Genomic DNA, 14,399 nt, shown 5'->3' with positions numbered 1-14,399 from the left:
GTCCCATCCACCAATGACACAGAGACATACCAGTTGCCAAATTATCACATGCTTTTCAAAGGACCAAAGTTACATTTTAGATATACTTATTTCAAATGAATGTATTATATCTATTATTTATTTGTTTTACGTTTATTGTGAAGTATTGCGAAAGATAACAAGGTAAATAAGAATAATTTTGAAATAACCAACCTTAACAATGAAACGAGATTAAACACCACAAACAAGTAAAGCGATAAGGCTTAAACAACTAAGCGAACATATTTGCTACGATATCTTTATTCTAAATTGGTATCTGATAGGTCGTAAAATTTTTGTTGTTGTGCTACTGCAATTATAATGAAAATTATGTGCAAAGTTTATGAAAATCCACGTTGTAATTTACTGATAACGAGTATACAAAGGGTAGCAAAAGTTTGGTAATTAGGCATTTCATTACCAGAATGTTTTGTGGGGAACTTTTACAAGAGATTTAATGTTTAAGTTGAAGGGAGCCCACCTGGCGTCATCGTGATTCCAATCTAAGACGTCGACGGCCATTTTCCGTAATCGTATATCAGCAACATGAAGATCGTGGGCCGTTCTCCGCGCTGCCGCAAGTCTTCGCCACAGAGGCACATCCCTGGCCGCCGCCGCCGCTGCTGCAGCCGCAGCATTGATTTCCTCGAGCCTGGACTCCACACATCGCTGTGCTCCTTTAACATCTTCTCTCTCGGTCGCACACGAAGCCGTCGCTCGATATAGACGAGAAAGAAGAAGCGGATATTTCGTCACACGTTGGACGGGTACCTGAAGTCATTACAATTTAAGTTTAATGTAATTCCTGAAATACAAAGGTGGTAGAACCCTTTGTGGTTCGACTCCGGCGGCACCACCGCCACACCTATTTCTACCCAATAACAGCAGTGTTAAGCGCTGCTGTGTTCCGGTTTGAAGGGTGTGGTAAGGGAGACAGACTTTTCCGAGGCGTTCCAGGTTAGTCCTCAGGGGTAGCGGCGCATCTGTGGCCGACCTCAGGTAGGAATATCTAATCCTATATAGGGTTGATTACAGATGTCCATGGGCGGCAGTAGCCACTTACCATCAGGTGGACTGCATGCTCGTCTGCTACTCTTATATTATATAAAAAAAAATCCATAGATAATAATTGAAGAGTTGATAGAGTTAACTCTCAGAATGAGGGAACATGATTGTAATTCTCGGCAGTTCGGCGGGTTATAGTATATAACTTATTTCATTATATTTTTCTACTACTTTTACGTTTGCACTAACTAATTTTAAGTTTGCACCTGGATTATCAACAGTTACACATTTAACAATCTTATCATTGCTAAAATTATTGTTTTTTATGTATAAATGTTTATAGATAATTCCAAATTAACTTACCATTAGGAATGAATTTAGATTCATCCGTCTCAAAACGGTATTTTCCATTTGGGACACACGTAAGAATATTCTGAGCAATTCCTTCTCCTTCTCAAGACCCGCTAGAAGAAGTGCAGCACCAGCTTGCTTGACACAGTACGATTGGAACGCTGTCAGCATACCTGAACACTCCAAAAGGATCTTGCCAACGTTGACCGTTAGTAAGTCCTGAAAAATATGAATTTTGTGAAAAAGTAATACTTTAATACATACAGTCAAAACTTTAGTTATAAACAGAAATGAAGTAATGTAACTTAACGAGGCTAAAGCAAAGGTTAAAGAACGTTCATTACAACACGTGTTCGAACATCGAACAGGTACCACTGCCACACCTCTTTCTAGCATAAAGTAGCGTTCTGCATTTAGGTGTGCATGACAGTTGTCTTACATACGAGGCAACCATCTTAATTCTCGGGAAAGGCTGTAACTGTGATCTGTCTCGGGCAAAACCTCTGTATTACATGGATTTGGTTACGGCTTTCCACGAGCAGCAGTGAATACTTACCGTCAGGATATTACCTAGTTAATAATAAAAAAAAATACCACTTGGTATATTTACCTCATCTCCTTGTTCTACAGCAATTTCAAGTGCATCCCTCAATTTTTCAGACAGAACTTGATTGTTGTCTATCAGCTCTTCAACATTCAGAAATATAGCACTAAGTTGTTCTTGAGTTAGAAGACCAGCTACTAACATTGGTTTATAGAATTCTTCAAGAATAATTTGCAGGTCACGCCCATATTTTTCTTCAGTTTCCACAATTTCAGTGATTATTTCCTTTCGTTCAGCCCTCTTCTTGGCACATTTGCGACATACAAGCGGGGCGTAAATAGAACCTGTGAAAATTAATAATGTTTAACGACAATTAATACAATTGCCCAAGTTGCAATAATCAATATTGTTGTAATTCCTTACCTTGTTCTGTCACTTGTGTTTCGACTGCAGAATCACAATCTTCACAAAGATGAATTGGAGTATTATCAATGATTGTACTGCACGGTGATATTTTTCCTTGAAGCCTACTCCTTGACGACTTGCTTGTTTCTGATCCTACACCTGAGTCATTTCTTTCTATTTCTGCTGATGACTTTTTACTTAAAACGGTTTTTTCTATACTATCGTTATTTATTATCAAGGAGTTGTCTTCGCTGGAATCAGATGCGTGAGATAATTGGCTGGTGTTACTACTTAGATGAGTTTTAGCACTTTCAGTATTATTTTTTTCTTTGGACTCATCTAACATAGCCGATGACTCGTTATCGTTGGCGTAGTTAGTAATGTACGTTTCTTCATCATCTATACCTCGTTCTTTTGCATCGACTAAGTACGATAGAATATCGTACTTTGATGCACCTTCAAATATTGAACGAGACCCACTTCGTTTTTCATCATCAAGTAACAGGAGAGAGTTGGGTGGTGGATTGACTGGTAAAGGCGGTGGCATGTCTCCTATTTCTTCATATATAGGATCACTGTTAAGTCGAATCGATTCATAATGATGATCGTCGTCTGTATTGTTTGCTGTTTCAATGTCACAAATGGCAGCATCCACCAGCATTTGGTAAAATTTCGACCTTGTTGAGTTTGTATCATCTTCTGTAGATAATTCACTTGCTGATGCATTATAACAATCGGACATTGGTTCCAGGTCTGAAAACACACCTGTTGCACCGCTCTCGTACTCCATACTTTCATAGGGAGCAGAGCAGCCATTGTCGTCATTTTCTGGACAAGCAGTCACGTTGACAACAGCTTCTTTATTACTCTCATTATTTTGAATTCCATTCATATTATTCACATTTTTAGAAACTCCATCTTTCATGCTCTTCAATGAACTTTCTATAAGTTTTTCTATTGTTAATTTACTGTTTTCGGCACCTTCCTGATTTTTCGTCTCTTGCAGTTTAATCAGAGAATTTTCTATTAGTTTCTTGACAAGATCTGAGTCAAGGCCTTCCGCTAAATGACCAAAGAAAGGATCATTAAAAAGTTTAGTCACAAAATTTCCATCTGTATCTTCCTTATGGTGTTCTGATGAATTACTATTTTCTGTTCCCGTACTATTTTCTATTAGTACTTTATCGTCCTTTTTACCACAAACATGTGGAATCAAATTCCTTTTCACGGCTTCCACTGGATCACCTAATATAGCAGACATATCTGCCGAGATTTTATCCTTAAATGAGTTTGTAAATGTAGTACCATCACTGTAATAATCTTCATAAGTGTTTGCATCTTCTTTTCTATTTGATACGTCCGGAAAAGTGGCACCTATGTAGATTTGACTTTTCGATTTTTTTATCTCATTTTGTGGATTTCCCACACTAATAGTAACTGTTGTTCCAGTTTGATACGTATTACAAGTGTTCCCAAAATCGTCGTTAACTACGACTGAAGACAAATATATAGGCATGTCACTGCTTACATTCATTGTGGAATAGCAATCATTACCGTTTATTTGTATTGAAGTTTTTCTAGGCTCATTTTCCACGCTCTTTAACATATTATGTCTAATCTTGGGCTCATCTGTGTCATCAGAATCAAATTGTTTAACACGCAAAACGGTTTTTTGTTCTCCATCGTTTGCATCCGACCATTCATCACTTGTTGAACTTGAAGAATTGTTACGTACAAATCGAGTTTTAACATAATTGTGCTTTTTAGATTTCGTACGGTCCTTTGTTTTATGTCTTGGTGGTGGTTCAGGTGATTCTATAATACCACATCGTAAGTTTTTCAATACTGTCCTGGTTATTTCACTGCTATCACTAAGGTTCCCAGAATCAATATCATTGTTATATATTGCCGCTCGAATTTCCTGAGATTTTTCATATTTTTGTTGATTTTCCATTTTGTTCTGATTAGTCAAATCCGTTTCAGTAACAGATTCCAGAAATACTTGACTCGTATGGCCATGTTTGCTTTTAGATCGCAACGCCATGGTATCTAAGAATTTTGGAGGGGAAATAGATATTGTTGAAGTTAGTCGCTCAGATTCAGATCTTCGAAGAATCGGTATTTTTGGTATACTATTATCTGCAAATAAGGAAAAAATATATTAATTTCACTAAATATAAACTTAGATAGACTTAGATTACAAAGAATTTCAGGTTAATAGAAAATGAAAAATATTACCTTCAACGGTACTTTGTTTACATTCCACTTTAAGTTCGTTGGTGTGGTTGAAATTTGTAGGACTCTCTTGCGGAACAAACTCAATTCGAGCTTCTTCTTGTAATTGAATATTTTCTTCAAATTCAGGAACATCTGGAACCTCTTCAACATCCGGCGTATTTATTTCCGACGATTCATTCAAACTGTTACTTACAATATCGCCTTCAGCAATTACGTCTTCTTCGACATCTGCATTCGTAATATGAGACGGTTCTCTAATAATTGTATCTTGGAGATTGAGCTCAGCTGTATAAATTTCTGTTGTTTCTTCCTCTTTTTCCACAAGAAACTGTACACGTTTCCTATGTAAGATATTTTGGGACGAAGTAATTCCTTTATCTTTTGGCTTAGGAAGATAAAACTGCGATGAATTAAGTCGCTTCCTTTCGGAGGAATCTTCTGGGCTTTCAACTTTAACATCTACTTCGCTCGAATTATAGGTTCTAGGCTTCTTCAAAATTGATTTGATCGTATCTGTGTTTTGATTTTTGTATTTGGAGCGCGAAGTTTCATTTATAGTTTTTCTGTTAAATGTTCTATCAGAAAATCGTTGATTATCACTTTCACTGTCATCATCTGTCTTCATATTTCTCATTCTTCTCGGTGGCCGTTTTGGTGAAACGCTCTTTTGTTTTGTACGATTTGAGGTGGATACGTTAATTATTTTTTTATTATTATTCTTACTTAATGATACTATCTTTTTACTTTCATTTTTAATGTTTGGTAGAGACAAAGCGGAAGACATATCATGAGATTTAAAATCATAATTCTTGAGATCATAGTTTACAGGATCGTAAGCCGAAGCCTCTTCTCCACTACATTTATTAGATTCATTTGATACTCTTATTCTTTGACCACCTATTGCTTTTACATTACAATCAGGCGAAGCTTTACTTTTCTGTCTACTATTATTTTTTAGAGATTCTTGCAATACATCACCATAGTCATCATCAAATTCAATTTCCACCATCGATTTCGAGCTACCACTTGATTTTACTAAATCGTATGGGTTAATATCGCAGGAAAGTATAGACTTTTTAGAATCTGTTGGAGTAGTTGGTGATGTCTCTTCATCTACCCATAGTTCATTAACACGACTTACTGACTTACTGCGATTTTTACGAAGAGTTTCCGGACTCGCTTTTTTAGTTTTCACCCTACAAGGACTGATACTTTTAGCGCGAGACCTTGTTGTTGAGAATTGGCTTCCAATACGAGTTTCGTGTGGGGGAGCTAATCTACTCCTGCGCATCAAGTCGTACGGGTCTGCTTCTCCGTTTGGCTTGAGTATTGTTGGTCTCGCCTTAGAACTTTGGACACGGACAGTACCAGCTCTTAATAAACCAGCATCACGACTAACTTGTGGACCTCTGACCGTACCACCAACTAGCAGTCGTGGACTTTCAGCTATTGTTAACGGTAATCGAGATCCTTTACATTTCTTACATATACTGACTTTGGTAGAGCTGGTTTTCTTTGTACCGTTTAGATACTCAGGACAGGAACATAGTATAACAGCGTAGTTGTGTGGAGTTGGTTTTTGAGGAGTGCTTATAAGAACAGGCCCAGGTACTTCAGGATACGCTGAGAATACACTGGGCCTGATGGGTGGTGTTTGGGTCCGCACCGACCCGTAAAGCCAAGTCTCAGCATACTTCATTGATTTAGACAAAGCTGATCCCCCAGGGCCAATAGTGCCATACATGTATGGACTCTCTGGTGATTTCTCTGAAGATTTCGTGCTTCCCGAGGTGTTCAGCTTTAGTTTCGATGACCATTTCTTCGGACGCGTTGTCTCTGGCGTTTCGTATATCTGAAAAGATATAAAAAAATATTAATAAACCAAATTCATTTATTAATTTGAAAGATCGTATTCGTATATTGAATGGATTATTCAATGAATGATCCAAAATGCGTGCAAAGGAAAGGCTTTAAGAAATAACTATCGGCTTATTTCTTTCCAAGTTTAGTATTTGAACAGGTGTCCCAATCGTTGCTGCCAATGCTAGCACGTTTGTTCGAAGATGCACCAATTAAAACGTGAACCATTGTGGCCATTAACGCTCCTCGTACCTGATCTGATTAACAATACCTTCTAAATTTCGAAACTCGATTGAATGGCACAAGTTTCGCCTTTGGATACAAAGAGCCGTTGTTCCACTTGCTACTCTTAATTGGACTTCCTAAATAGTTGTACCAGATTTAAAATAGACAATACTGTTTAAGTTAACCGCATTTAAAAGTGTAAGATTCGTGAGACGAATCTATGAAGATTTTTTTTAGCTTTTAATTTATATAGAAGCTTTGTCACGTAATTAATAAATACTTTGTGTTTTTTAGTTGTTTATTCTAAGGTAGACATAATTACAAGAACTCTGTTATTATGGCTACTTAAAACTACTCAGTAAATTCTTATGCCTGTTATCGTCGTTAATAAGAAGCTTGGATATTAACGATATCACATTTTTATAACGTTACATTAAAGTAATAAGTGACGCATTTGATACTACAGTTTAAAAACAGATGCGGGTAGGTGAAGTGGGGACGACACCTTAAAGGCGCTCGAATTAACAGAGAGCGACATTCTGGTCGGAGACTTCAGCAAGAACAGGCGAATAACGGAGATACTTGTGTAGTTATAATACTTCTAATCACTAGTGTGAACTTACTTACGTATAGTTATTATATCGTTACTCTGTACCTTTTATGTGACTATAAGATTACACGCCTTCAAGACCTTCAAGATGACTATTATTTAATATCAGAAGTGCTCGTGAAGAATCCAGCTCGCAATCATGAACGGCGATTCGTAAGTACGAACATCCTTGACACAGGACTAAAAACCGTGAGTTAAAACATTATTTTGTCATATGTGAGTTCAATCTCGGTAATAAGTAAAAATGAAGGTAGATAAATGTCTTCGATGTAAGGGCAAAGTATTTGAATGGATAGATTGAGACTAGTATGTTGAAAACAAGATATAATTGATTAATATAATTATTGTTGCTATTATAATTGGAGGCTCAATTTAAAAATATATATATAGTACAATTGTGCATACCGATAATTCTTAATACTGGAACGAATTGTCCTAATTGTTACATAAATTAACTAATAATTAAATGATATGTTAATACCCTCTGAAAACAATACAAACTTTAATCTTCTCAAATTACTTGTTAACATTATAAACTGAAGAGTTTACTTCAAAATAAGTTCATTTTCTGTGAGTGTCTAGAAAAAAAAATTTTTGCAAAGCAGTTCTTGTGGTAACTCTGATCATTTGGCTATAGTCTGTGGTGTGAAAAGTAAATCCTAATTGGTCTAAAGGTACACCTACTTATGAAATATATATAAATACACCAACTTATGAAAATATTTTAAGGGTCTTTATTCTTAAATGTCAGGCTGTATAGATAATAGAGAGGCATATATGGGAACCTAATGGTTGTTAATATAGGCTAATGTACGCCATAAATTGCATACAGATTAGACTTGTATTTATTTTTGATAACTTTTAATGTTGAATCAACTAGATTTACGTATATGCGTTTGTTATTATTGTATGGAAGGGACTATGCGGTAACAACAAGTGCAGTTACAGAGTACAGTATACCTACTTGATATAACTGACACGTTTATTAGGTTGCAAAATTTTGACTATTCATAATTGTACAGAAATATATAATATCTACGTGGTAAATATTTAACTGGCTGCAAATAAGTATCACGACCACCGTATTGAGTGGCTGATTGTACCCACGAGGGAAATGGTCATTGAGTTTAAGGTTTTATGTTTATATGGATATAAATTGGCTTTATTTAAAAATAAACTGGCATTCACATCTACATTGTTCACATTTTCATTTTATAGATCAATGAAAGTTTCCTTTTGATTTCATATACTTGATACGTATTTGTTATGAAAGAAGCAAGGAGTACGTCGCCAAATTTGAGCTTTCCATCAATTCTAGGCGATCTCGCGCAGTACTGTGTACTACTGTGTTTTGACACCCATAAAGTATAAATGCACATCAGTTAATGATCTATAAGAAAACTGAGAAACTTATACGCTGCGGTCTTTGGAATATAATATTTAAAAAAAAAAAGTCTCCCATTCTACTTCTGACTGACTCACTTGTACAGAATATTAGATGTCTATTTTAAATTATGCAACGCTTCGTTTTGTATTAATATTTCATTACATCTCTTAATTTGAAAACTTTAAATTTGAATTTGAAACATTACACGTCCTTTTTGTTTGAAAATTGGGCACTATCAAATACTGGTAAATGAAGTTTTGTACCTTAAACGTTGAGACGCTTAGACGATCGATATTATCAATTATGTGAGCCACTTACGAAATGATAAACGGGATCCACTTTGTATGGGATTCAGAATAAATAATTTTAAATAAAATAATAATAATAAATTGATGCTTTTATAACTTGCGCTTAGTTCTATTTACAAGTAACAGAAATTAAGTTATTATACGTATTAAGTGAGAAACGGTCACTGAAGCCTACATAAATTTAGATAGTCTCTTGTATACCATATTTAAAATGAGTCTTGCCTGCGACTTTGTTCATGTGGATTCAGGATATAATTTGAATTGCATTTTTAAAACTAGTCTTGCCTGCGACTTTGTTCATGTGGATTCAAAATATAATGTGAATTATACAATGCCGTCTGTCAAGATCACAGAGTACGTTGGTAATTTGGAATACTCCATTACCTGGTCATATAATGTTTAGAAAAATGTATACTTTTGATATCAACTTCGTAGTTTCGGTTTTAATGCATTTTCAAACATACAAACCGACAGAAAAAATTCTTTTTCAAATATATTCGATGTAAACACGTGAAGATTTCATTCTTTTTATAGGTATATCATAGCCAAATGAATAATAATGTTGTTTAATAATATAATCAAATAAAAGCATAGGTACATTTCGATGGGATTTTCTTATACAATAATTTACTTTTCATATAAATTTCATACGGTTCACAATTGCGTCATGTCTAGGTTTTCTCTATAGAAACATCGAGCGTCTCCTTGAGAGTGTTGGTTGTAAATGATACATATTATATTAATATAATATATACAGATATTACGAACTAATATAATTTTTATTACAAACTATATAAAAGTCAGGTGAAGCCGAGGCGTTTGAAATATATATAATAAGTATGAATTGTTCGGTAATAAGGTGCATCATAAGATAGTTTGACTAACTGTTTGTTTGGCTGGCTGGTATAAAATCATGATCAACTTTAAAATACCTTTTTCAGGTCATAGAAATTTTAGGTTGTGATTGATAAGGAGCCACATGTTATGTAAAACAGTTATAGTTTTAAATCTGACGATCCTGATGAGACATAATTAGAATTGGACAAGATTATTAAAATCATGTCATGACATAAGTATTCAAAAATTTTAAATTAATCAGACCGTTCAAAGTAGGTAAAAATCGGATTCAAATATTCCGTTACATACATACAGGTCAAGTTAATAAAAGCGTGGCAAAAATAAAAGCGTGTTTAAAAAAATATTTTATCAGTTGTAGACACAAATAAGTATAGTTAAATAATGGCCGGTTTCTGAAGTCATTTTTCTTGGTAGGTAGTTTACGAGTATGTATTCAATAACACTATCCGTTTGATAACTACGGAAAAAAAATCCGCTTCAGAGGAACTCAATGTAAGACAAGCTCGGTTTAAACTCCGTTTAGATTAACGAACCATTTTAATGTGTTTATTCTTTCCATAACATTATTTGATATTTAAAAAAAAAAAAAAAAAAAAAACTACGTTTACGTAAAGTCTAGCAAATCTTTCTTAGTATAATGCATAACTTTTACAATAAAATAGCCCCCAAACCATAATTTCCTTATGGGAATATTAATTTAAAACTTTTGGTGAAATAAAAAAAAAAGTTGAGTAGTTAAGATTATTGCACAATTGACAAGTATGTCGCTGACGTGAACGCATGGGTCCGTTAAGCTTTGTTAATTAAATTTTGAAATTCATGTAATAGTATGTATTATTATAACCGAATATAAATTCAATTTAATGTATTGAATTTTCTTTCTGACTTTCAAGTGGGTTATGTAGCCCTACTTTGAAAGAAATAATTTGAATTTGTGATAAATAACGTAAAAAAAATGGGTTCATACAACTTATTACGTGTTATATTGTGTGAAATTCATGGTTTACCATTATTTAGTCTTTAACTTTAATATAATTCATTTCAAATATAAACGATATATTATTATTTTGATACTGCTTCATCAGTTGATAAAAGACGTACGTTGGAAAGGCAACTATTTGTATAAAATAACATTGTAATAATTAAAAGAAGTACTAAGTAGTAATATAATAATGTTATAATAGTATTTTGAGTCGCACAGATTCATTTAGTGGCCAACTATATATCTATCTATCTATCAGTATAACAGTTATTGAACAGGTTGTTGAGCATTCCGAAATGCACTAATAAGATAAACGTCGTTATTCTGATGCGTAACTTTATCGAATCAATAGTTGTTAGAGATTTAACTATTGGACTTAGAATCCAGGCATAAATAAAGTGGGCAGCTAGATGTTGTCATTACTGTAGGTGTAGGAAACTTTGTGGTTTGATTTTTATTTATCTGGAGTTAAGATGGATTAGTGCAGATGCCTCGAGCAGTGTGATGTTCACGGGTGTCTCTTGGTGATGCATATGGTTGGGTTGACCCAAGGCATCGAGTACCTTGAAGACACTAAGTGAATATTGCATTTTTTGGAGTAAATTTGAGTTGAGCACTGGCCGAATGTTATCGTAAACAAGGTACAAAAACTGCGGTGATACATGACTAGAGTGATCCTATATGAACATCACCTAGTTATAACCGTGTTTTTTATTATTTAACAATGGTCTAATGCATTCGCTTCAATACCTGTCGCGCATATGACATTCATGTAAAGAGTCCTTATGAACTATGCCTGCAACAGAAATCCGTGGTGAACACTGTTGGGGCAGATTTATAACCTAGGTAATATACAACTAGTGTGATTCTATATGAACATCACCTAGTTTAAGCCTTGGTTCGGATCAACAGTTCGGGCCTTTTACATGCGAGTCGGTATTGCAAGAGAATGCGTATAGTTTAAGCCATGTTTTTGATAAACAGTTCGGGCCTCTTACGTGCGAGTCGGTATTACAAGAAAATGTGTAACTCTTCTGGACTTAGGCATTAAACAACTGGTTTTCTTTTGCAGCTCTTGCATCAGACCATACACGATCGAGGACGAACGTGTGAGCAGGACGGCCGAATGTTATCGTCGTTAATAAGAAGCTTGGATATTAACGATATCACATTTTTATAACGTTACATTAAAGTAATAAGTGACGCATTTGATACTACAGTTTAAAAACAGATGCGGGTAGGTGAAGTGGGGACGACACCTTAAAGGCGCTCGAATTAACAGAGAGCGACATTCTGGTCGGAGACTTCAGCAAGAACAGGCGAATAACGGAGATACTTGTGTAGTTATAATACTTCTAATCACTAGTGTGAACTTACTTACGTATAGTTATTATATCGTTACTCTGTACCTTTTATGTGACTATAAGATTACACGCCTTCAAGACCTTCAAGATGACTATTATTTAATATGCCTATAATCATTATCAATTATCTTAACATGACCTTTAAACCCACCTACATATTATAAGTTACTTTAAAAAAGGTCAAAGGCTGTTTTAATATCAAATGAAGTTCGCAATTATTTCTACGACTCTGGATCGAATTTCCATGTAAATGGAGTTGGAAAACAAAAACTAATTTCGAGTAAAGAGAATATTGAAAATAATACAATTAAATGGTTGTTTTGCTTCTGTGTCAGTGTAACAAAAATAAAATAACTAGAAGTAGCGGGCAATATTATCGTAATTTAAAAATGTCTGTAAAATTAAAATTGCTTTGGAATACTGGAGAAACGGTATAACCATTTTAATTGATCTCTGTATTGTATGATAGCACGTGTATTCTTCTATCTCATGAAGTCCGTACGAGACCCACGCGTGACGGGATTATAATATTTTTTTTTTAATATAGGAGTAGCAGATGAGCATGCAGTTTTAATGGTAAGTGGCTACTGCCGCCCATGGAATCCGTAATGAACTCCAGAAAGGATAAGGTATTCCTACTTGAGGTCACCCACAGATGCGCCGCTACCCTTGAGGACTAAGCTGGAATGCCTCGGATAAGTATGGCGCCAACCCGAACAGACTTCGTGTAATAGAAGAACTATGGTAAGGCCAATCCATTCTATCTAGTATACTCTGTATATTGATTATAGATGGCTGACACAATCATATATCAGATTTATGGACATGAGTTATTATTCATAACTGGAAAAAGCTTCTCTACAACGCTAATCGCATGTAGAACTGCCGAAGTCAATGCGGGTTTGGCCTAAGACCAACCCCTGACAGGTGGTTTCTAATTACTTATAGACCAGGGTTGATAATTTTTGAAACCAAAAAAAATTACAATAGAATGAAACCCATTGGAAAAGGAGGGAAATATGATCAAAATGAAAGGAAAAATAAATTACGGTCGATCCGAGTTCGGGAAGTGGGAGGTGGTGAGTTTTTAAGGGTAAAAAATGGTTTATCTTGATTTCCGGCTAAACTACACGTCCTATGCGAAAAAGTTCAATCGCAAAGTTGTAGGTAATAAAAAGATCTACAACTTTTGTATTTGCAATTTTTTCACATAACCTCAAAATTTGGGTGAAAAATTCAAAAAAACAAGTTTTTGGTTTTTTATTTATACCTTCTTCAAAAAAAATTGTTTTTTTACGAAATTTGGTGAAAACTTACCTTATTATGTCCCAAATATACTGTAATTTATTTGATTAAAAATATTTATTTTTTCGCCTTTATTTCACTTAATATGAAAAAAGCACCCTAATTTTCAATCGAAAATTCTGACGTCAAAATATCAGCTTTTTTCAAAAAGTTTGGGGGCTTTTTGTTCGTTGAAATATCTACTTTCTGATGGTGTAAAAAAAATATACATTACTATAGGAAATGTTCTCAGAAAATGCAAAAAATTGAAAAAAACCCAATTGTATTTATTGTCGATTCTCTTCTTGCTAGACTCCACTATAACGATTCAAAGCTGATTTTTTTATTTCATACACTTGCTTGTCATCTGACTTATTGCAGATTATACAAACAGATCCATCCATACTGATAATCTGAAAAGACAAAATTAAATTAATAATGCCTTCAAAGTTTTATCATGAGTATAACTAAATTTGTTTGTATAAAATAAACGAAATTACTATTTTCTATTCTTGTACTAAAATATCATTCAATTTTAATTTTTTAGGTTATGTTATGTTAAACATACTATTTGTGAAAGAAAATATTACTATTTTTATTTTAATGTTGATTAATATAGATTAAAATACAGATTGTATTTACCTTGCTATGTATATTCCAAACGATTTTTTGAATAAAGTAAATTTCTCACAATTCACTTAGAGTAACTGAGCCTGCACGTGTATTTTTAAAAACGATGTTGTACACTACTCTGTATCTCGAATACTGGCTAACGGTTTTTACAGCTGCTACGAAATAGCAGGTATGTAGTAAGGCCCAGACCCTCCTAGGTCCGTCCCCACTTCTCTATGAAATAACTTACAATGGGCTAAAATTTACCGAAGGTCACTCAGGTATATAAATTATCTTAAAACAGCAGTAAATAGACATCTACAAATATTATTTAAATAAGATTCTACA

At 34.4% G+C, this 14,399-nt stretch overlaps 1 protein-coding gene across 1 annotated transcript in view; it reads right to left on the bottom strand.

Annotated features, from left to right (window-relative positions):
• RhoGEF64C (Rho guanine nucleotide exchange factor at 64C) overlaps positions 1 to 14,399 on the bottom strand; it is a 217,703-nt gene that overhangs the window by 7,157 nt on the left and 196,147 nt on the right. The window contains exons 4-8 of the mRNA XM_073091546.1: positions 4,562 to 6,413; positions 2,342 to 4,462; positions 1,985 to 2,262; positions 1,387 to 1,593; positions 500 to 789 (exon numbers count right to left, since the gene is read on the bottom strand). Of these exons, the coding sequence (XP_072947647.1) occupies positions 500 to 789; positions 1,387 to 1,593; positions 1,985 to 2,262; positions 2,342 to 4,462; positions 4,562 to 6,413 (4,748 nt within the window). The remainder of the gene's footprint in view (positions 1 to 499; positions 790 to 1,386; positions 1,594 to 1,984; positions 2,263 to 2,341; positions 4,463 to 4,561; positions 6,414 to 14,399) is intronic.

This window comes from Epargyreus clarus, unplaced genomic scaffold (genome assembly GCF_041222505.1).
Source record: "Epargyreus clarus isolate Ecla_fem2 unplaced genomic scaffold, WU_Ecla_fem_2.2 ptg000034l, whole genome shotgun sequence".
Lineage (NCBI taxonomy): Eukaryota > Metazoa > Arthropoda > Insecta > Lepidoptera > Hesperiidae > Epargyreus > Epargyreus clarus.
This window is presented reverse-complemented; position numbering and strand designations above follow the sequence as displayed.